At 41.9% G+C, this 23898-nt stretch overlaps 1 protein-coding gene across 2 annotated transcripts in view; it reads right to left on the reverse strand.

The window, feature by feature from the left end:
• VAPB (VAMP associated protein B and C) overlaps positions 1–23898 on the reverse strand; it is a 47065-nt gene that overhangs the window by 12585 nt on the left and 10582 nt on the right. For both annotated transcript variants that reach the window (XM_043479127.1, XM_043479126.1), the window contains exon 2: positions 9672–9824. In XM_043479127.1, the coding sequence (XP_043335062.1) occupies positions 9672–9824 (153 nt within the window). The remainder of the gene's footprint in view (positions 1–9671; positions 9825–23898) is intronic.

Here is a 23898-nt window from a genome sequence, read left to right on the forward strand (position 1 = left end):
CTGGGAAAAGCACTTGTGTAACCATTGCGAGTTGTGAGCTAAACTGGATACTTTCTCATGGAACCACTGACAGAAAAACCATGGTCATTCACACTTGGGTATATGGCAGATATTTTCCTAAAAATGAATAAAGTGAACCGGTCACCGTAAGGAAGACAACTTTTAACTGTTGTCAGTGATAAAATCCAGGCTTTCAAAAAAACTCAGAATCTTGGGAAACCTCTCTCTGCTACCATGAGCTTCACAGTTTCCCCAGTGAGATCAGTAAGGAGAGTTAACAAATGTACGTTTTTGATACTGGATAATGAAATATGGCGACAGCTGAAAGGTCTGTGTAACTCAGCTGGCATACTACTACCAAAGCCATCAAGTGCGAGTGAAACCAATGCATCTTGGTGAAACAAAGTTCAAATGGCTTATTGGCATGGTGTCAGAGTCTACACTGTACTGATGAACTTGAAAAAAAGTGTTGCTCGGCAAGTTCTGGCATAGTATCAAAGAAGAATACCTACAATTACAATACATATCAGTGGTAAAGGTGGTTTTACTTTATATACATTCACTGAAACAACATACTGTGACAGACCGAAATGCAAAAGCAACTGAGAGAATCCAGCCTGTCTTCTATCAAGTCAGAAATCAAGGAAATTTGCAAAACGTATCAAACGATGCCATAATTTTTTGCAAAGTTATCTTTCACTAAAAATGTGTGAATTGTATTTATTAAAGTTGTTATGAAAGAATACTTTTTAAATTTCTCAGTTTAATTTGCAATACGACAAATATTGATACAACCCACAAACCAAAAAAAAAAAAAAAACTGTTTTAGTCTTTAATTTATAAGCATATACAAAAGGGGCCCTGAGACCAGAAGGTCTGCTACCATTATTCTATATCAGGGTGCCTCTCAGGCCCCTCCAGGAGGAAAATTATCTGGTTGCTAATTCAAGGGAAGGCACTGGTGGCTTCCTACAGTCCCCTCTTGGGAGAATGTGCCATTCAAAAGAGAAAGCAGTTCACACACACCAAGTTTCGAGCCCCGTGTGCACACCTGCACACACACCTGTCCCTGACAGGAGGAGACTGGGGCACCCTGTGCTCGGCTAACCAAGCCACCTTGCCGCAGCGTGCTCCCCTCTGCAGGTGTCACCGTCTGATACCCCTGCCACCCTCAGAACTCACAGATGTCATCAGCCCAACTCCAGGCCTAAAGCGCACAGCCTGCCAAGTCGCCATGCGCAGAGTTAGAAGGACCTCAAGAAGACAGAACTTACACGGAGACCTCCGAGCACACAAAGTGGGTACTGGTGGCAACTAACCCACCTTACAGGAGCACTGGAGACAGCAGAGGGGGCGGTCAAATACCCTCTGTAAAGGGCAGGGACTCGTAACATAGACGCACAGATGCCCAGTGCACCCTTAAGGCTGGCGAGGAGAAAACTTCCAACTGTGAGTGAGAACGGTGGCCACTGGTGACCCTCAGGAAGCGCAGGGTGTGAGACGGGTGCTCGGCCCCTCCCTCCCTGCAGCGACTCTCCTGCCTAGAGCAGCAGGTGGAAAACAAGGTGTCTGCCACCTACCAGCTCTCCCTTCCTGTGGGCTCCCCTTTCAGCGAGCAAGAGTGAGGAGGCCAGGTGGCACCCAGACTTCCTGAAACTTCAGGAAGGCTCCTGGGCCTCAGCATCTGCATCGTGCTGCCCCCAACTCATGCCCAGAAGTCTGTATTTCTCAGCCACTATCATGTCATGTCAAGTTCAATTTGCTATACCCTATTAGCTGGAACTTTACGAGAACATGACAGAATAAATGTTGTTAATCGTTTGTTCTCTCAGCTCCATACATGCAAATTGTGACAGAAATTATGTACTTTTTTCCATGACAGGCTATAAAAGAGCTCCCCATTAACTTAATTTATTTCACTTGAATTCCAGAGACACTGATGATAAAACCCTCTTAAATGAACCATCTATCCTACTTTTAAAATGTATCGCTGATACTACATTAAAAAGCAGCCCGTTACCAGGAGACGGCCTGGAGACCAGGTCACCACTCACCAGCACTAATGCTTTGTGATACAATGTCAGCTGAATGCAGGTTGCAAAAGTGGGATCCTGTTAGGAAAGGGCTTTCACAGTCATAAAACACTAGATCAATAAGATCGGACTTTCTTCAGAAGACATGCAGAATATACACTACTTAACACACACAAGTGCACACACCTCGGAGAAATGACTTGATTAAATGCTGCATAAAAGCTTATGAAAACCCGGGCAAGTCACAGATCACTTTCATCTGCATTATAATGGCAACTGAGCAAATGAACAAAAGCTTAACAGGCACCTTGGCACCTGCTTTATTATTATTTTTTAATCTCAGAATTTTATCTTTAACATGCCTTTCTCCTTGTTCACATGACCACCATCTCAGTGCAGGCCTCCTCCAACATCCAAGTTTCTCCGACTAGATCTCCCACCTCCTCCCAGTTTCTCTCAGACAAGTTCTCTACAGAGCCCCTGTAACCCACATATCCCATCTCACCCAAGTACCCGGTTCACCAGCTCGATATTCCTCAAACCAAAAAAACCTATTTCCCAAGTAAAAGACAGTCAATTCACGTCCACAGTCTCGTTCTCTCAGTTTCCTGATATGATCCAACAATTGGTCACGCTGCTGGTCCAACAGGCAGGCACAGGGTGCTGGCCACGCCCACACCCCCAGGTGTCCTCCACGGCCCCTCTTACCACGGTGGCCTCAGGTGGAGAGCACATCCCTCGTGGCCCACCTGCCCTACTCGCTTCTCAGTATGTCACTCCTTCTCGGGCTTCCACTGACTCTGAACCTTCTACTAGTCTGACTCTGTAACGAGGGGGTCTCCAACTCCAGCTTGCAGTAGACCCACCTGGAGTTCGTGTTAAAACACAGGTGGCAGGGTCCCACCTCCAGTTTCTGATTGCACAAGTCTGGGGTGGGGTTGAGAACACGTCTTTCAGACCTGTTCCCAGCTGCTGCTGGTCCAGGAACCACGCCCGGAGAAGGCAGGCTGAAAGCACCCCCCAAAGGCCGTCTCATCATCTCATCCTTACTGGGGATTTACTCTGTCAGCGGACACCACCCATACAGAGCTCTCCCACAGGCTCACCTTTCCCATGCTCACTCTTCATCTCCTGGTTTAAGACAGTGGTTTCTAAACTTCTTATCACCACTGTCCTCTATCTCTTCGCTTTTATGCCTCTGTCAAACTGTCCTCTACCAAACTGCATTTACAACGTCATAATGAAGTCACTGCTCCACTTTTTTGGAAACTGATCAGAGACAAACCAGCACTCTGCCAACAGCTTACAATAACCAGTGTTACCACAATGAGGTGACAGAATTCTAGCCTAAAGCAAAGGAATCAGACATTTTAGTTAGACGAGGTGCCCTTATCAGGAATAAATTTATCGTTTCCTTCAGGATGCTCAAAATGTTAAAAACAAGACTAATTTCCTGGACTTATGCCTATTCAGGGACCCATGGATAGAACTATGAGTCTAGTGGGTAATTAATCTTATCTACTTATAAATTAGTTGACGTGAATTGTCTTTGCATTCTCTAAAGGATCTTCCGGTTCAGTATAGCTCATCTTAGATGATAAACTCCTCAGAGTCTGATTAACTTATTTGTGCCCTGTTTACAGTACAAATGTACCCCAATACTGCTGGAAATGAAGAGTGCGTCATATACATGCCTAAGAACATGGCTCACTCATTCTCTTTCAAAATATCTTTTAAAATGCACATCTATTTTCAAAATTCCAACACACTCTCCTATCTCCATTAATGCTTTATAATGGAATCCCACATAGCCTTTCCTGAGCACTCTCATGTTCTGATTATCAACTCACAATACATCTGTCTTAATCTGAACCACATGCAAGGGCCACTGTGCAGGGAGAAGGGTCTGTCCTGAGGCTGGGGTTAATTTCAGACCCCTGTTGTCTCTCCCATACTTGTCCTCTGGGGTGTTCCTGTCCAGGCCTTCACTGTGGCCACCTCTCACAGCTCTTCCCTTTCATTCTGGCTTGTGATGGGCTGGACATCAGAACAGGTTAATAAAGAGTCTAAAGTAAGAGTATAAACGGGAGAGTTAAGGTTAGAAGCCCAGGTGTATCAACGTGCAGGGAGCTGCCATCAGTGACAGGAACATGGCTTTTGGCTGCTCCCAAGTTGTGCTTGGTTTCTGCTCCTTGGCCACGCTGTAAGAGCTGAAATTACTTTTGTCTAAGTGAGGTGGACTGAATGTACTTGGATAAACCCTCTTGACCATGATCTTTTAAAATGGAAAGAATAAGGAAACTGTGTTAAACTCATAAAAAGTGAAACATGGGATTCTTCTTAAAAAACTTTAAAATTAAACTTTTAAAGAAACCATGAAAAGCACAATTAAGCTAAATTTTTATTGGTAATCTACCCCCCTCTTTTTAAAAAAGAATCTCAACTCGGGGAAAAAGATTAAAGACATCTTGTAAGTACGACTCTTGAGTTGTTCTTATCTGAGAGTAATAAAGCCTGATTCATGAAAACCATCTATAACAAGGTTTCGCTTATCAGAGACTTCCAAAGCAGACGATCACACGAAGAATGATGCTGTTAAGATGCCCGAATCCACCAAATACAGCTCCCGCTATCAGCACTTGACAGACGGATGCCTGACTTCCTTCTGTAAGGGCAGTGGGCTTAGACTCTGGTGCTAATCACCTAAAAGCTGCCGCCCAAGGTTGGCTTGTTCAGGGCAAGCGGGCGGCTCCACTAAACTGAGTCAGCAAAATCTTAGAAGGATTAATTATCAATTGCGATCCTACCCAATTACATTAATTGACCAGTGATTCCATCCAAGAAGAGCTGCTGATATTCATTCTCTGTCCTCAGGATTTTACTGGAAGAACTCTGTGCTTTAAATGTGATTGAAGTAAGTGCTGAAAAGGGCTATATGTCAGGAATGAACATTGTTCCTGAATTCTTTGAATTTAAAATACAGATTCAGACACCAGAAGATTTTTGTCTGTTTGTCTTTAATCCACTTTCGATTCCCAGGGTACACTTAGTAAAGTGTATCTATACCTAAATACTGGTATCTTTAACGACTCTTTCCAAGGCCCACCCCCCCAACCAGATATTTCGAATTTCTAATTTGCTTGGTACATAGGCAACCAATGTGCATAATTGAACTGCAAATGGAAGCACGCTTGCTACTTTAGTGAAATTAGAATTCAGTGAAGGTTATAAAAATATTAAACTTAATATCATTTTACAGGAAGCGTAAGTATTTTTGATGGGCCCATAATTTTACCACTTCACCTGCTGTATCTGCTGGCAAACATGGTTTGGAATATTAATGGAAAACTCCCTCGTTATTAAACTGCAGTATTAAAAAAAAAAAAAAACAAAAAAAAAAACCCCTACAACCACTAACAGCTTACCACAAAGACATTTTCAGAAATTATCTACCTTAAAAATATTTCCCCACCAGACAGTTCAGAAAAGAGATTTAATTTTGTAAAGCTAGAACAAATGGAGAGACCCCCCACTGCTTCAAACAATTCATTAATTCAAAAAGTTCTATTTTCCTTGCATTTAAAATCTCTGGGGGAAAAAATCCAATCTCCTCTTCTCCAATCTCCATTTAAGTGTGCCTATTTTGCTGAGGTCCAGGTTTGAATAATTCAAAACCATCTCTAGTAGATGGTGTGTATCAAGGAGCAAGGGGCCAAAACCATGGCATTCTGGGCCAATTAATGCAAACACAAAGCACCCAGCACCCTCCCACCCACTGCACTGCCTCATCCAGCAGACGAGACCCTGACGGGGCAATCAGAAAGAGATGAAAGGAGGACCTACCCTCACCTAAAGGGCAAAGAGAATGACTCACTCAGAGACTCGGGTGACTAGACTCCACAACAGCCCGCTGGGAAGTCCATAAGTTTCCAGCTATGGCACTTAAAGCTCAGTTCATACCGGTTTCCAACTGTAACTTCACCACCCAAGTTTATGACACGGGGATTTGTTCTGTTTAAGGACCCCAGTATGCGACGTACCATTTTCTGAAGAAAATAAAACAGGTCAGAGCTGAGACTTTTGACACAGAATGTGAGGTCCCAAGTATCAGATTAAGCTGACGGCGGAGAAAAGGCTCACAGGGTATGTCTTGAAAGACATCAGACAGCTAGAACGTCTCATTCCCCCATAAAAACCCTGACCTGCAAGCCTTCAAAACCACAGTCTCTCTGGCCAGCTCCAGATACCATCTTCTTCCTCCTCTTTCTCTCCCGGCTTGCCCCCCTTCTCTAAGAATGATTTATAACCTTTCCTAGTTGCTATTAGGGTTTTCAGAAATGGGGGAAAGAACAACTTCCTGTACGGTATGTTGCGACATTCTGTGTAGACAGGGCAACATTGCTAGTTATTTTCAGTTGACCTGATGACCTCCTTTTCATATTTGAAAATCTACTAGTGACTTTTCACTATAAACAAATGCATATTACATAAAGAAGAAAAACAAAAATTTCTTAAATTAGAATTAGAAAAATTCCATAAATTAGTAAAACGCATCAAACTGATGTATTTCTAAAACTGCAATTCAGATTATGTACAACCCACCTTCAACAGAAACCAGCCAGTCTTTGTCAAAGTTAGTGGAGGAAAATGCAACCCCACTCTTGCACCACACTTCCAGTTAAAATTCTGCAGCACTGGTAAAACACTCTGACGTGAATACCATTCCCTCCATCTTACAAATGAGAAAACTACAACGCTCAGAGGCTGGAGTTTTGGCCAAAGACCGGCCAACAGGCTCAACAGCAGGGCGTGGGTTTCCTCTTGGGTTTCTGCACCCAGGTTTACTCATCTCTGAGTAGAGTGGGTGCAATCCAGCTCAGCCACGCACGCCCACAGAAGGGAAGCTGGCCTTGAACCCTCTGCACTGCCCGCTGCTGGCGTCCTCCTCCTCCTTCTGAGGAGAGGCTCCCAGCTGAAGGAACCTGGAACTCCACGTTCTCACCTAGATGCCATCACATGGCTGTGTTGTAAGAGGACCCTTGAAAAAGTACAATGCTTTCTGCCCCAAGACACAACTGTCTAATAAACAATACAGTGGCACCTCAGCACAGAAAACCGCAGCAAGTGGAGGCTGGCCTCCTTTGCCGACAGGTGAAGCTGTCCTGGAAAGGCAATGAAATCAGGCTTCGCCCAGGTGCACCTCAAGTACTGAGGCCAACGCACACCAAATAAAAACAAAGGAGCCCTTTCTCATGTGTAAGCATAATCTTGTCTCATTAGAAGGCAGGCCTGCAAACACAAGGACATTTTGTTATTCAACTGCTTTTTCCCCCAAGTACATGATACTCTAAGAGCCAAGGTATTTTGTTTCATATTTATTTGTAAGCAGAGCCATCCCGACACTGCTGAGGCAGTTGTTGTCCAGTCACTAAGTCGTACCCGACTCTGCAACCCCATGAACTGCAGCATGCCAAGCTTCCCTGTCCTTCACCATCTCCCAGAATTTGCTCAAATTCATGTTCACAGATGCCATCCGACTCCCTCTGTCGTCCCCTTCTCCTCCTGCCCTCAATCTTTCCCAGCATCAGGGTCTTTTCCAATGAGTCAGCTCTTCACATCAGGTGGCCAAAGTATTGGAGTTTCAGCAACAGTCCTTCCAATGAATATTCAGGGTTGATTTCCTTTAAGACTGACTGGTTTGACCTCCTTGCTGAGGCAGTTGGTGTCACCAAAGAGCCACTGGATCAGGACAGACACCTGGCTTCCACTACCAGCTCTGCCATCATCACCACAGGGGCATTCAGATGCCCCTGAATGATTACCCCACCCCCCACCCCCTGAACCTTTCCTTCTTATCTGCAAAAGGAAGGCCACAACCACAAAATCTTGGTCTTCCTTAGCAGACAATCACAAATCAAAACAAATGCCCAGGGTTAGTTATTACTTTAAAAACCACTCCTCTGATGGGGGAGGGGTGAATCTTTCTGAAAGAGATACACTTATGCTCACCCATTCATATTTAATATCAGAAGGCACACCTACACTGTACATCTGACTGTCGAGACTATTTTATTCAGGAAACGATGTTGCTGCCCCAAATTTATTTCTGTGAAAACTGGGTAAAAGTCTCATCTACTGACAACCGTGCTTAAATGTGTCACGGGCAAGGAAATCAAGAGGTTAAAAAAAAGTCAACTTTAAAAAGGGAATAAAAAACATCATTTGCCCTTGATTTCAACAGAAAAACTCAAACCACATGAATCCAAGGAATGCTGAAGTGTCAACATCCTGGGTCCCCCTCCCTGACCAGTGCGCTGCAGTGCAGAAGGTTTGGGGACAAGAGCCAGACAAGCAGGATCTATGTCTTGGTTTTGTCACCGGTCAGCTTCGTGAGCCTGTGGTCACCGGAGTCATTCTGGTACAATGGGGTAAAAACAATGCATTCCACGCTGGGCAGGTAACAGAAATTACATGAGATAATATGTGTGCAGACCCAGCACAAAGGAGATCCTCAACAAATGTTGGCTCCCACCCTCCTGATTCCTCCTGGATAATAACCTGATTCGAGAGTCAGGTCTTGCAGGCTCAGAGAGAAATACACAGGGGGACAGCCGGTGTGGGCGCACCCTAATGAGAGAACCCAGAGGATGCAGGGAACAAGAGTCTGCAGAAATCATGAGATAATGAAACACCTTATATCTTTCCAAAGAGGTGAGTCATTTTCTTTCAGGTGTCAAATGAATAGCCAAATGTATCACAATCAAAATCCGTCAGGAAAAAAGTCAGCCAGATACCCATTTCAAATGAGGAGTAGCTTCTAATGATGCCTCAGAGCCCTTGGTGACAGTCTCCTGATACTTGAAGGATTAACACACACTCCCCCAGAGCTCCTCCACAAATACAAAAGGCACTGCTCTATCCAGAAGTCCTAATGAGCTCAAAGTTTATTCCATTTCTAAAATACATTTAAACTCAAACCCATCGCTTACATCTCCTTAATTCTGAAATCCAATTCTCAGTTTGGGCACTCTACCAGCATCTTTTCAAAAGTTGGACTCTGGAAAATAAATGCACTCTCAGACAGAAGGGGGGAAAAAACCCATCAGACATGCACAAAACTTGCACCCTTGAATACACTCCAATTTCCTCAGCCTTCATCTCCCTTAGCTTTTCACAATCAGTAAAGTGCAGTTACCAATCATTGGAAATGACATGAGCTTAATGTCAGAAATCATTTAGCTTAAATAAGAAAATAACTCCATTTAGCTTTCTCCCACAAAGTAAAATTAAGTTTGTTTAGCCCTTTTTTTATTTATTGCCAAAGGGCAGATTTAATTTCAAGGGAGTGAAAACCCAACTCATTCTCAAGTGAAGTCTGATGTTACCACTTTAATTTTGCTCTAACTACTGAGGCACAAAGGCTGTAAGTATTAAACTAAAGAGGCATTAATTATGGAAAAACAATAGGTGAGTGGGACCCACCGAGCTTTTTAATCAGAGGGTAGGGAGCTGGGGGAGGGGGGATGGGGATGCTTACGATCTACCTTTGCTATACCGCAAACACAAGCTTGAAGAGATCCCACTGACTCTAGGGAGCCTTTTTAGCCCACCCTTCAGGCCTTCATTCTCAGAACTTACCAGATACGTTAATCGAGGCCCCTGCATCAATGATCCCACTGTTGGGCCTCACGCAGTACCTACGCGGTGCCGTGGTCTTCACTTTAAAACACACATTTCGATCTGTCGGGTTGCCAAGCTTCAGGTTGGTGGTGACAACATCGGTGAAGGGACCTGCAGAATAAGACAGGGACTGGTTGGGGATCCCATGAGGATCATGTGGAGGAAAGACTGATTTATGGTACGGGGTCAGGGTGGATGTGGAAAGTGGTTGACCCACGATCATTTCATCATGACACATAGGAGAGATGGGCTGAGGCTGACGCACCAACAGTGACAGCTAAAACCCACCAGAGTCTCATCACACCACCAGGCACCTGGCCTAGTGAGTGTTCCAGCAGACAGGGTCTCTCTGATACCTCACAACTTAACCGCCAGACAAGAACACTGAGGCTTGGGAGAATGTACCACTTGTCTAAAATTTTCACGGTAGGTAGTGGTAGCGAGGGTCTGCAACCAGGCAGCCTGAGTCCAAGGCCAGCTCTTAACCTATGCTGAACACCGATTTCCACAGTAACCAGATGAAATCTAACAGAGAGAAGGTAAAGGACTAGACTTGGGTCCAAAATGATGATCAAAGGCAGAGTACCAAAGGCAGCAGATCCAAGAAAGACTTCAAGGTATTAGTGGTCTGTAAACATAACCACCCCCCCCCACACACACACACACTACAGTGATGCTACAGTGAGGTCAGAGTCCTGCGGGGCAGCCCACACCTAAAACAGCACGTTCACTTTTAACTACCAGGGGTACTGGAAGATTGAAACGAAGCTCAGTGCCCTGAGGGTATTTTTTTATTATTATTTATTCATTTTCTACTTTATTAGATTTTTTAATTAAAAAAGTAAAACATGCTTCTTAAAACAAGCCAAACAATAAAAGATGTCTAAAGAGGAAGTTAATAAGCTTTCCCCTGTCCCCTGAGGTAACTAATATTAACACTGTGGGAGATCCATCCACATCATCTATGCTTACACAAACTGTACATACATACATGAGTGTGTGTGTGTGTGTGTGTGTGTGGTAACAAAAACGGGATCATACTACTCACATTACTCCGAAACTTCTCTGAAACCTGACCCGTAAGGTTTATAAAGGAGTTAGGTGGGAGGGTTGAACTATACTGTCTCTTAGGTCCTTTTCAACCCCTTTTCAAATGTACATCTTTTCACTGTGTACAGCAATGGTGTCTTTGTGCGTCTTCCAGGCAAGCTCTTTACTCCTATCTTTACGTTCACAGGGAATTCAGAGATGGGGTGGGGAGGTATATGTGCCCCTGTGCTCACAAACTAAGAAATACACACAGTTGGTTCATCTGCTCCGTAAGAAGATCCGCAACAAAGACATTTACATCTGTGCCTCTAACATTTTTCAATGAGACTCTGAGCTTCTGAGGACAAGAATGATACCTTACCAGTTTTCACATCTCCGACACAGCGCCTGGCATCTAGTACAGGGATGGGGGCTGGGGCTGAGAGATGGAGACAGACTGAGAGTCCTTCACCAAGGAGGAAACTGCCTCGTGGATTACCACCAGCAAAATTAAAATCTCAGGCTGCTTTCTCGCCTCTGGAGGTACTCTGGGTATGAAAAATCAATCTGATATGGGCTTAACAAATATAAATTAAGAAATCAATAACGGTGAAAAGAAAGAAAGGAAAAGAGACTCAATTCCAAAATAAAATAAACTACAGCCAGTTCTGCTAGAAAGCTTATTTTGAAAATGTGAATCTGTTTCAATGTGATTGATGTGCATATTAGGGGGACAATCTGAGCATAAAATGAATTTCACATTTGCTTATGTGTGATTTTGTCTGCAAGAAACGCTAAGTGATCACAGAAAACAACATCCAGCTGAACTGAATGGCACAGAGATACAGAAAACACACAACTACACACATCTCCACAACCACCACCTACGTGGGCTCACTGTGCGGCCCTCACAAACTGTAACTCTTCCAACAACCACTTCCACAGGCAAACGTCAGTTTTTCCTGGTAAAGCATCATATTTATTGCAGTATTTATCTATTTCTGAGCCATTTAATGTGTGCTAAACTGTGCTTCTGCTTATATTAGGTTCCCATCTTTATGTGTTTCTGTGACCAACAAAGCTTTTCAGTGTTACGCTTCTAACCTTGTTCCTTCCTCTTAAGTCTTACCGTCTTCTGTGCTATTTTGTATAGGATGGCGATTTTTAGGAATGCATATATCATATTATAGCAGGAACTACCATACTACTGGATTATCTATAGTTTTGTAGTTACTTATACTAAAAGCTACTTCCATTCTTTGAGCAAAGACACCTTCAAGAATGAAATGGCTAGGGAATTTCCCAGTGGTTCAGTGGTTAAGACTCCAGACTTCCACCGCCGAGGGTGATAGTTCAATCCCTGGTTGGGGAACTAAGACCCTACAAGCCACGTGGTGAGTTAAAAAAAAAAGTGAAATGCCTAAAAACAATTTCTCCATTTGCTTACCTTTCCCATAAGCCCTGCCTTTAACCCTCTGGCAGCCAAACTGGAAGCCACGAGAGGGGGGCATTCTCCAGGTCCAACTGTGGCCAGAGGTGGGGTGTTCTGTCTCCCCTACTGACCACCACACAAAGCCTCTCCCTACAAGCTACGTCACCCCCTTACTGAGGGTGGGCACCCTGTGGCTCCAGGGGATTTGCAGCCACAGTGAGGGAAAGCCAGCTGACCACGCTGCGTCCTTGTATCAAGCTGTTGGCCTCCAGGGAGAAACAGGACACTTGGTGCTGAAGGCAGCACCTTTATGCGGGATTATCCAGGGCTACACTCTTTTCTACTCCCCAACACATGCAGTCTGGCTCAGAATGAAGACGGAGGAAGTTTTCTCCCAGTAAGTCTCTTTGCTTGAAATGGTATCACTTCAGCAAGGGTAAAAAAGAAAAAAAAGAAAACAAAACACAACTATGGTTTCCTGGAGTCAAAGAAAGCAATTAAATAAGCACACAAACACAGCTCAGACCTACACGGGCACGATCACTATGTACATACATTCTTTGGCCCTCACATAAAAAGGGCCCACTACAAGAACTCCACATAAGCATAGCTCCAGCTCTAATAGCCCCACATTGCTGGGGGGAAAGGAGAAGAAAACAGATTAAAAAAAATGTAGCCATCTGAAAGAAGGTGAGCTTTCAAATACAAAGCCTATGGGGGAACAGTACTCTCACTGATAATCTGAATGTGATTCATAAACCACCAGGCCTTACAACTTTCTAGATACAAGCTGAAATCTGTTCGTTTCAACAAAATTCTGCCTCAAGAACACGGAAGCATCTTCAGATCAGAATGCCAAGAATTCATAAGAGCCCGCAAATCCACATCCACCACCCCACCCCGCCAAAGAACAGCATTTTCCAAGGTGGTTTGAAGCATACTAAGCAGAAAACAGAGATCTGGCGAGATTTCACTGTGATGAAATTAAGAATATGCATTTCCAACTCAGTTTCCCCTGTCCCTTCCTCCTCCTGCTGCCTCATAAATCAGAGTCAGGGATAAGTTTAAGTGCGTTTTTCCTCAGCAATGACCTTTTCTTCTAGGTAGTCCACAAAAATAAAGCTAATTTAACTGCGGACACTAATCTGCTTCTGGAAACTCCACTGGTTAACCTACTACACAGCAATCTAAATAATATTTTAACCTATATGATTCACTTAAAAAGTAGTCTAAACTATTAAAAAAACAAACATTATTTGTAATAAACAAGTAGAATAAATAAATATCCCAGATTTCTCCCTCAACACTCAGTCCTAAACCTTTAAGTATTAGAGACTTCTTGGGCTTACGTAGGCCCTTTTTTTAATCTAGAGGAAACAATACCAAAAATATATGCAAGTGAACAACGTCACTGATAAAACAGCAAAGTCTAATGTGAAAAAATCAAGACATTCTGTAAAAACAGGCCAACCCTTCAATCCACACTCTGGACAATTCAAGAATTTTACTGAAAACAAATTCTACTTGATTTGAATAATTACAGGAAATAAACTATGTTAGTGTTCTCCTTTTCTCCTGTATTAATGAATTAGAATACAAAAAAAATCCCAATAAAAATGATGTAAGAGCTTGTGAGCATCATTCAGATTTTTACTAGTCACTTTCCTTTCATAAAACTGCCATTTCCATTAAAGCATTATGTAAAAATGGGATTTTACTATACCAACATGGGTGTTTATCTCCAATGAACTTAAAACACTGCTTACATAGTAGAGTCAATTTTACAAATGAAATATTCAAAAACTAAACTTTCTTCTTTTAAGAGACGAAAAAATGATTTGGTATCTCCAGAGCTGAAGTGCATTCATGTAATCATTTTTCTTTCTAATCTTCTAGTCTTTCAGACAGTTATGCAGATATTTTAAGAACATCTAAAATGTGAAATAGGAGGTCCCCCTAAATGAAACAACATGAGTTGGAGAGAAATTAGGGATATTCCTTAAAGTCCTAATTTTTTTTCTTTTCAGCCATTTGAATAATGTTCTTTATGCCCTATATTATGCATATTCATCTGTGAAAATGCTTGTGAGTTTGATAGATGCTCATGAATAGCATTAACTAACTTGAATTCGAATTCTGTAACATGCTTTAAAATGTATTAAGATAAAACTAAGCACAGTATAAACCATTTCCTCACTCAGGTTCAGTTTATTGTCATTTGAAAGTGTATATTTTAAGACACGAAGAAAATCTAGAATTGTCCTGTCTTAGAAAGTAAATAACAGAATATCAGCAGAAGTATGCACAGCATTAAAAGTAAAAGCAGAAACCGTGAATCTTTCAGTCTTACAGAAATGGAGTCTCATAATTATAAAGCTCTGGTTTTAAAGGTCAAGGAAACAAAGTCACAAGCCAACAAACTTCTCAACAGCATGACATAAGATTTCAGCTAGTGGCCATTTCATCAAAAATGGCTGGATAAACTTATCAATCAAGAAACACAAGAGCATTTTGTGGAAAAAGCATTCCATTAAATCTTGAAAGATTTTACCAATATATGCATGGTTTAAGTATTTCCTTTCTGTGACCATTCACTCCAAGATCCATGGAAGAAAAGACTATAACAAAACTCTTCCTTTCAGAAAGAGGAAACAACCATTTTCATAAAAGAATGACCTAAGCATTCAGGTCCCAATGACTTTTTAAAAGGCAACAGTGGAAACACCAAGTGAACTCAAAACTCAATCTTGACCTTACTTAACTTTGTAACTTTAAGCAGATCATATCACCCCACATGTAAAGCGCAGGACATAATTTAAGGGGTATTAGTTTTACTTAACAATTCAACTAGAAAATAAAGATACACACACACAAAACACTATAAAACCCCTAGAAGATAACATAAGAAAATCTAGATATCTTGGGTTTGACATGACTTTTCAAAAGATACAACATGGAAGGCACAATCCATGAAAGAAATAATAAGCTGGACCTCATTAAAATTAAAAAGATTTGCTCTGCAATGGATACTGTTAAGGAGAATGAGAAGACAAGCCAAATACTACGAGAAAATATCTGCAAAAGATATATTTAATAAAGAATTGTCACCCAAAATATATAAAGAAAGAAAAAATATATATATAAAGAACTCTTAAAATTCAACAATAAGAAAACAAACAACCAAACTTTTAAAAAAATGGGCAAAAGATCTGGACACCTCAGCAAAGATGATATACAGAAGGAAAATAAAATCTACAGATAGAAAAAATATACAAATGAAAAGATGCTCAACATGTCATTAGGAAATTGCCAATTAAAACAACAAATGAGATACCAATACACACTTATTAGTGGCCAAAATTTTAAACACTGACAGCATCAAAGGCTGGCAAGGATGTAGAGCAACAGTTCTCATTCCTCACTGCTGCAAATTCAAACCTCTGGAAGACAGTCTGGCTGTATTTAAAACACCCACCCACACACACACAAACTCAATATACTCTCTTACTGCACAAACCAGCAATCACACTTCTTGGTATTCACCCATGGGAACTGAAAACCGACATGCACACAAAAACGTGCACAAAGATGTTGACAGCAACTTTATTTATACTGCCAAAACCTGAGAGCACCAAGATGTCCTTTAGTAGGTAAATAAGCTGTGGGACATACAGACCATGGAGTATCATTTCACACTAAGATGAGCTATCACACCACAAAAATTCAGACGCAGATGAGTGTTAAATGCACATTACTCAGTTAAAGAAGCCAATCTGAAGACTATACCCTACATAATTTCAATTATATAACATTCTGGAAAAGGCAAAACTATGGAGATAGCAGTTTCCAGGGCTTATGAAGGAATGGAGGGATAAACAGACTGAGTACAGAGGGCTGTCAGGTCAGTGAAACTATTCTGTATGATACTACAATGGTGGATAAGTGTTATTACACATTTGTCAAAGCCCACGGGATGGACAACACCAAGGCTGAACTCGGACTTAGACCATGGACTCTGGGCGACAAGGACATGTCAGTGCAGGTCTATCAGTTGTAACGAATGCACCACTCTGGTGCTGGACGCGGACAGCGGAGAAGGCTGTGCGTGTGTGTGGCCAGGCGCAACTCTCTGCTCCAGTTTGCTGTGAACCTAAAATTGATCTTAAAAAATAAAGCTTTCCACCCTGCCAAAAAAAAAAAGAAGCACCCTCAACATCTCAGATATTAAGTATCACTGATTTTAATAGATATTATGTGGATATAACTGGATAAAGATAAATGAACAAAGATGCTGTGTTTTGCTTTTCCTTTTCTGGAGTTCATGAAAATTCTGGTGTTGCAAATAAATATTCTTCCTATGTAATATGTCTCCTGATGTAGTTACAATACTTTGAAACTCAAACTGTGTGTTACCAAGGAAGTTACATACCAATTTGATATATTATCTATCAGGTCTCAGCTTTCCAGATATAAACTTAAAGAGTTATTAGTTCCATACCAGTTTTTTTCACACTGCATAAAAAGAGCTTTTTTATTTTATACTTTTGCAAACACAATTTAGGTACATCATCTCTCTTTTCTTCAACCCTTCCAAAAAACATGTTACCATATTTCACTTCAACTCTGAAAAGATTACCTTCTGGGAAGGTAATAATCTGTCTCCAGAAGCCTAGGACTCATGATGGATTTTGTTAAGACAATGAAATTATGCTTGAGGTTTCAATACAACAGACTCTGTGTATGGGGAAATATATTAAAATGGGGGAAATGGACACTCTAAAGTAAAAACTAGTTGGATATCTTACAGATGTCTTCAAAATTGATCCTTTGACAGTCTGTTTTCATTAAAGGTGTCCTACTGCTTCCTGCCTTCCCAACCTACCTGCAGTGCACCAGCATTCTCATTATTCTTCTTGTTTATGTGAGGCTTCCGCTTTCAGAATGTAAACTGCCAAGACAGAGAGACTTTTCTTGTTCACTCCTGACCACAGGTTTCCAGAGCATTTCCAGACGTAGCATGGATGCTCAATAAATGTGCTGAAAGATGAGTGAATGGCCATGCCACACTTCCATGTTTTAAACAAGGCTTTCACTCTTCCTGCACGCTCCCTCCTGGACGCACCACCAGGCTCTGGGTGAACCAACATTGAGCTAGCTGCTGCTCCCTCGCATGACTGGCCCCCTTTTCATCTTCTGCACAGGACTCAGAATCAACTGACAGTTCACCTGTTCCTTTCCTGACTGCTTCCCACCTGGAGAGAACCTCCACACAATTCAGCACTGGGTGTCCTAAGCCTAGAACCGCGCATACAGCACACATAGTGAAGGGCTTACTAAGTGTGTGCAGCATGACTGAATACCAGCTTTCCTCAGAGGCAACCCAACCCTGATTCTGACATGTTTCCTGAAAAAGAATGTCTCATCCATAACTTCGCTCTGAAACCATGATATATCTGTGCTGACCATACACAGACTGAAGGTACTATTAATAAAAATGTTCACTTGTGTCAATAAGGCTTCTGTCACTATTATTCTATGATAATTTTGTTTAAAGTTGTCCCTCTAAAAAATGAAAAGTAGATTTCATAGTAACAGATATTCAAAGAGGGTAAGCTCCTAAATAACCATGAATTCAAGAGTAACAACACTGGGAGATTTTTTTTTTTTAATCTATTTTTTTTTATTTAATTCTTAGCTCACACATTAATTCAATGTTTTACAAACAAAAATAAAGCTTTGCAATTAATGTGCCTTTACTGGCAGACACTGGATTCCAATATTTCAGCAGAAAGCCTTATTATGTATCTCTGATTCTGAAAGCACCACAAATAAAAAGAACCCTACACACACACATAACTTTCCTAAAGGAATCTTAGAATGCAAAGTGTTCTAAATTAATAGAGCAACCAACCCACCTGATATCCCTGGGAAAGAGCCAGCTGTTGAGAAGCATCACGCCCATTATTACAGCAAGAGAAATCAAAACCCAAGAATATTCACTAATGATGCCATCAAAGGCACACTAGACGTTGGCTTGATTGAAAAAAGCACCAACCTTTAAGGCTGCTTATTCAACTCACTAGTTTCCTAGCTCCTCTGGAGCAAAAAGAAATAAAATTCAGTCTCCCATCAACTCCATGGGTGGGAAACTACACCATAAGGCACCCTACTGTAGTGTAAGAACTCAGTGGATGAAAGTACTATGGAAGCGTAAGAACAAACTCAGGAAAGCTCCCTGCAAAAGATAAAAAGCTGGACAGCAAGGAACAACCACCTAAGAAGTGGAAGGATATTTGGAGCTTATGTTAACAGACAAGCAATTATTCAGGACATATAAAGAACTCTTATTAAGAACAAATGTGTCAAATTCTTATGAAGGAATTCTACACACAACAATTGAAAAGAATGAAGATCTGTATTTTAACAACAGGTGGTCTTAAAAACATGTTAAGTGATACAAACACCATAATACCACATTAGGTAAAACGGCGGGGTGGGGGGGGCGGGGTGGAGAATAGTTCACACTAAATTCCTCTGAAAAGTAAAGAAGAAAGGAGCATGAATGGGCAGATGTGGAGGGCTGACATGTCTTCAAATTCTTGGTGAAGCTTATTCATTAAAGAAAAACTTCAAAACAGGTCTAAAAATTATTAACATTTAGTTATTTTGTATTTAGATGTTTATTACATGATCTGTATTTTTCTGTAATTGTATTTTTTCCACATGAAAAGAGCTACAGCTTATGTAAGAGCCAGACAATGTTCTGAGAGAATTTTCTTCTTGCCTAGAATGCTCTGTATATATAAAAATACTAGAATCCTGAATTGTGGAGTTTCTTGAAAACCTATATATATACACACACACAAACATACACATCAATAGCCATTCTTATGTTATTTTTATAAAAATCAAAGTAATTATTTAAAACATGTTTAGAGCAGCAGTGGTCTCATTAATTCAAGACAAAAACCCAAACCCCAAATTCTTATAAAATCTATTGTAAAAACCTTGAAGACTATAATAAAGCCTTTATGCACCTAGAAATAAGACTAGAAGCCTTTACATACCTAGAGATAAATTCTATGACTACTTTTGTTAATGCAACACCTCTTTTCTAAACAGAAAAATGGCAGAATGTTTACAAAAGAGCTGAAGTTTTGTACATTCCATCAATACACAGCACTAAGACAGATTATGGTACACCAGTGAAGATTATTTTAAGGTGATGGCACACCTGTCTAGTGTGAATTTTGTATCAGTTCTAAAAAGATCTTAGACTCAATTTTTTTCAATACAGAATCTTTTCTCCCACTAACAAAACATCTAGTAATTTTTCTCTATTTAGAAGATCAAAATTTGTGATTTAGAGACATCATGAAAATAAACAAAAAGGTAAGCAATACTCTACTGAATTAAAATTCTACTTAAATAATAGGGGAAAAACATGACATTTTTTTCACACAAAGCAGGAAGAATCAATTCAGAATTATGCCCAAATGAGAGAGACATGCGTGATTAGAGAGCAAGGGGGTCCCAATTTCTCACGGTCATGGTTGTGGCTGTAACTTGACTGAGTTATAAATTAACAGTTCAAGTCGAGTGCTGAGAGTCAGTATCAGCAGAAGTAAAAATTTCCCCAAAATGTTCAACCTTTAATGGAGACAACAGACAGCATACGAACAGCTGCCACACCAAAATCAACACATCCCAATTCAAAGCAAACACACACTTAGCAGTCTGCACCTCCATGGTCCAACATGAATTTTCAATTTGTGAACAATGAGAAATAGCAGAATGCGGTTTATCAGTTAGTATGTAATCTGCTTTGGTTTCCTTTTCAACAGAGAATCTAAGTGGCTATACCAGTGAAAACAGATTATCAACCAGGTCAGCAGCTTCTTAAACAAATTCAAGAGGCCAGGGAAAAAGGCTATGAGACTTGGATGAAAAATATCTTCTATTTTCCTCCTTCTCTGCCTTTGGAAATCATATTCATTCTTCAAAGTTTTGCTCAAATGCGTTCTCTTTTGAAAAGGCTTACCTAATCTCTCAGTTGGAAAAAATTATTCCTTCCTATACTGTGTTCTAACAATACGCCGATGATGACCAAATTTATATCCTGACCCTCTCCTCTGTTGTCCACTTGTGGCTGTAATAAGCATCTTAAGTTTATCATGGCCAAACAGCAAAGCCCCCTTCCCCTCACCCAAACACACTGCTTCCCGTCTCAGGAAAACGAAACTGCCATTCACCAAAAAGCTTGGGCCAAAAGCAGTTTCCTTACTTTTCTCTCTTCCCCTCCCGTTCCACATTTAACCCTTCAGCCAGCTCCACCTTCAAAAGAGATTTGGGATCTGAGCACTTTTCATTCCATTCTCTTCACTGCCACCACGCTGGTCCAAGCCACCGTCTGTTGGCCTGGGTCAAGGATAACTGATGGATGATGTATGGGTGGACAGATTATCAGATAACTGTGTGGAGGGTGGATGGATAATGGGTAAGTGTAGCAGCCTCATGGCTTCCACATACACCACCAACCACACATCTAAATAGCCTACTTTCCTCACACTAGCCATGGTCTTTTAAAAAGACTCCTGCTCAGAATCCTCCATGGCTTTCCAGCTCAGAACAAAATCCAAAGTCCCTCCCATGGCCTGTCTACCGGGAAGGTGCCTCCTTCCTCTCTGAGCCCACCACTCCTCTGCAGGCATAATGTCTCTGCTGCTCCTTGAACATACCAAGCTTATCGCCACCCTAGGGCCTTGCACTTGTCCTTTCCTCTCTCTTGAATGTTCTTCCCCCAAAATGTGTGCACAGCTTGCACACTCACTTTACACAGGTCTCAGTTCCAATACTGTATTGCCTTCTCAAAAACTTGGCCTTCTCCAATTGCCCTCTATAACAGAAACCACTTCCAAACCCCTTTAAACTTCATCCACCATCCTCTCAACCCCATTTAGCACCTACCATTATCTCAAAGCATATTCTACATATTTCCCATTCTCTTATTTAGTGCCCATCTCCCCCACTAGAAGATGAGCTCCATAAGGCAAAGGTCTTGTCAGTTCTTTCATCTCAGTCTCTCAAGCATCCAGAACAAAATTCAGCACAGTGCAGGCATTCAATAAGTAACTGATGACTGCACAGTCCAGGTACTGTGCTAGGCCCTCAAGCTCAGAGACGACACTGCTCTCCTGCACAGAACCCTGAAGGGACAGAGTCAATATACTTGGAGAGCTGTCCCAGGACCCAACCAGAAGTAAAGAGCAAGAATCTCTGGGACTGAGGCTCTGGAATGATGTATCTTGAAAAAAAAAAAAAAAATTATCCAACTATAGTGACATTAGTTAACACTTAACAGGTCTATTCTAAGCACTTTATATGCATCAACTCACTTAATTCTTCTAACACCCAGAAGTGAAGAATTCGAGGCATGGAGACATTAAATACTTTATCCTAGATTTTCAGGTGGTAGGAGTCACATCCAGGCAATCTGGCCCCAGAATTCACACTCTCAACTGCTGTGTTGTACACGACCTCTCACTGCACAGAACACCATGTGGAACTTAATATATCAAGTGTTGTGTAAACACAGGAGGGTGTGGAGGGCGGGGAGCCGAACACTGAGGGGAAACCCCAGAGCTTGAAAAGATGAAGGAACACACTTTCTGAGTTGAAGGAAAAGTGCTGGTGTAAGCACCGTGTGGTGTGATCAAAGAACAAGGGGGTCTTGGAAAAGGAGACCATGTGGCTACAGTAGAAGGGTCTCAGGGAAGGGGATGAAAGGAGAGATGGGGGGAGGGGTGATCACGTCTGCTTATGCTTTTTAAAACCTTGTAGTTTAAAAATAAGCTGTAAAACCTCATACCTATACAGTTCTGGCAATAAGCTCTACAGGAGAAAATGAAAGGAAGAAAATTAAAAGTGATTCTAGGAATGTGGTATGATGAAGGAAAATGGGCTTCCCTCTTCTCTTCATGGGCTCTAAACAGTATCCACTGCCTCTGCCAGCATCCAGGGAAACCCAGATATAAGAGGAGATGTACTCACACAAGTCTGAGTGTTTGAACATTTCAGGTGTTTAAAATGGAGAATAAAAGCTGAGACTGCTTTAAAAATAAAAAAAGTATGGCCCAATTTGAAAGCCTGTGATGCTGGCCTAAGAATTCTGAACACTAACCTATAGGGTTGAGGGAGCCAACAAACATTTCCAAGTTTAGAAAAATAACTCTGACAAGTGTACGCAGAGTGGCCTGAAGGGTCAGGGAAGGAGACAGTATATTAGAGCCAGGGGGACATGGGGCAATAATCCTATACTCAGGATATGGCAGTGGGGAGAAGCGGAAGCAAAGGGGTACAGGAGACACTGCTGAGGACAGTAATTGAGAGGCGAGTGGGATGGGAAGAGAGGGCAGTGAAAGACTGGTTTAGGATTCCTGGCTTACCCATGTGGGTTCAGGGGCCACTCCCAAGACAGGGAAGGCACATTTGAGATCATAAGTCAGGAACGCAGCGTGGAATACAGTGAGTTCTGATGTATTTTCATGACAACCGATAGGCAGGAATGTCCAGTAGGCAGAAAGCCTCAAGACCAAGATATGCTTGGATATACAGCTTTGGAAGTTTTCTGTGTAGCAGTGAGAGTTGAAAGGACTGTGAATGAGATAACATACAAAGAGTGCTTAAATGGAGAAGACAGGACAGAAGCTTGGGAAATGTCAATATCCAGTAACCATGATCAAGGGCTAGGGAGTTCACCAGAAAAGTCAAAGGCGAAAGTCGCAAAGAGAAATGGGTGAATTGAGAACAGTTTCAGTGGAAGGTAAGGTATGAGAACTGAAAGGAAACTAGATGTAAACCAGTCACTGGGATTCACTGCTTCCAAAAATTTAGTTGTGACATAAGACTGGGTATTTGCTTAAGCGGGGGAAGATCTGGAGGAAGGTAGTTTCTTTTCAGGAAGAGGAAACTTAAGCATGTTTGTAGGCACTGGGAAAGCATCAAGTAGAACGGAAATCTGAGGCACCAGGAGGAGGCTGACTAATGGAGCAAGACACCACAGGGATGGAAAAGGAATGCAGTGAAGCATGCTGCGTGAGAGGTGGTGCCGAGTCTCTGAAACAGGAGGGGAAGATGGTGGAAGCACACGTTCGTAGAAGAGAAAGAAGTGACCAACCCTTGGTAGAGTATCTTAATACTGAAAGTCAGCTGCACACAGCAGGCCTTGTTGATGGGTTCCACCGTTCCTTTCCACAGAAGGCGGTCTTTTCCCCCTCTTCACCTTTCTCGACACTCTCAGACCTGGACATTAACTCCCTGGAAAGTGCCAAGCGCAGTGCATCATGCTGAGCACTGGGATCAGGAGTAAAGAAAACCATCCAAACGGGCAAAGGCCTTGCTGGCAAGTGGGGAAGGAAAGCAAGGAACCAAACGCAGCTGACTGTGCCAAGTGCAGGGGCACAGGGCACAGGCATGGCGTGTGTGGACAGCGTCAGGAAAACGACCTCAAAGACGCGGAGGAGGGAGCGGTGGGACAGAGGGAGAGGTGAACGCAAGAGCTCTGGGGCTGGGGGAACCAAAGGCCAGAGCACAGGCATAAGGCAGGTGATGCTGAGGAGATCAAGGGCACAAACCAGTTTCCAGGTGTTGTTAGAGAATGCAAACTTTATTCTTTTGGCAATAGGTGAACAAAAATTTAAGATTTTTATGAAAGCAAGAGAGAAA

This window comes from Cervus canadensis, chromosome 10, assembly GCF_019320065.1.
Source record: "Cervus canadensis isolate Bull #8, Minnesota chromosome 10, ASM1932006v1, whole genome shotgun sequence".
Taxonomy (NCBI): Eukaryota; Metazoa; Chordata; class Mammalia; order Artiodactyla; family Cervidae; genus Cervus; species Cervus canadensis.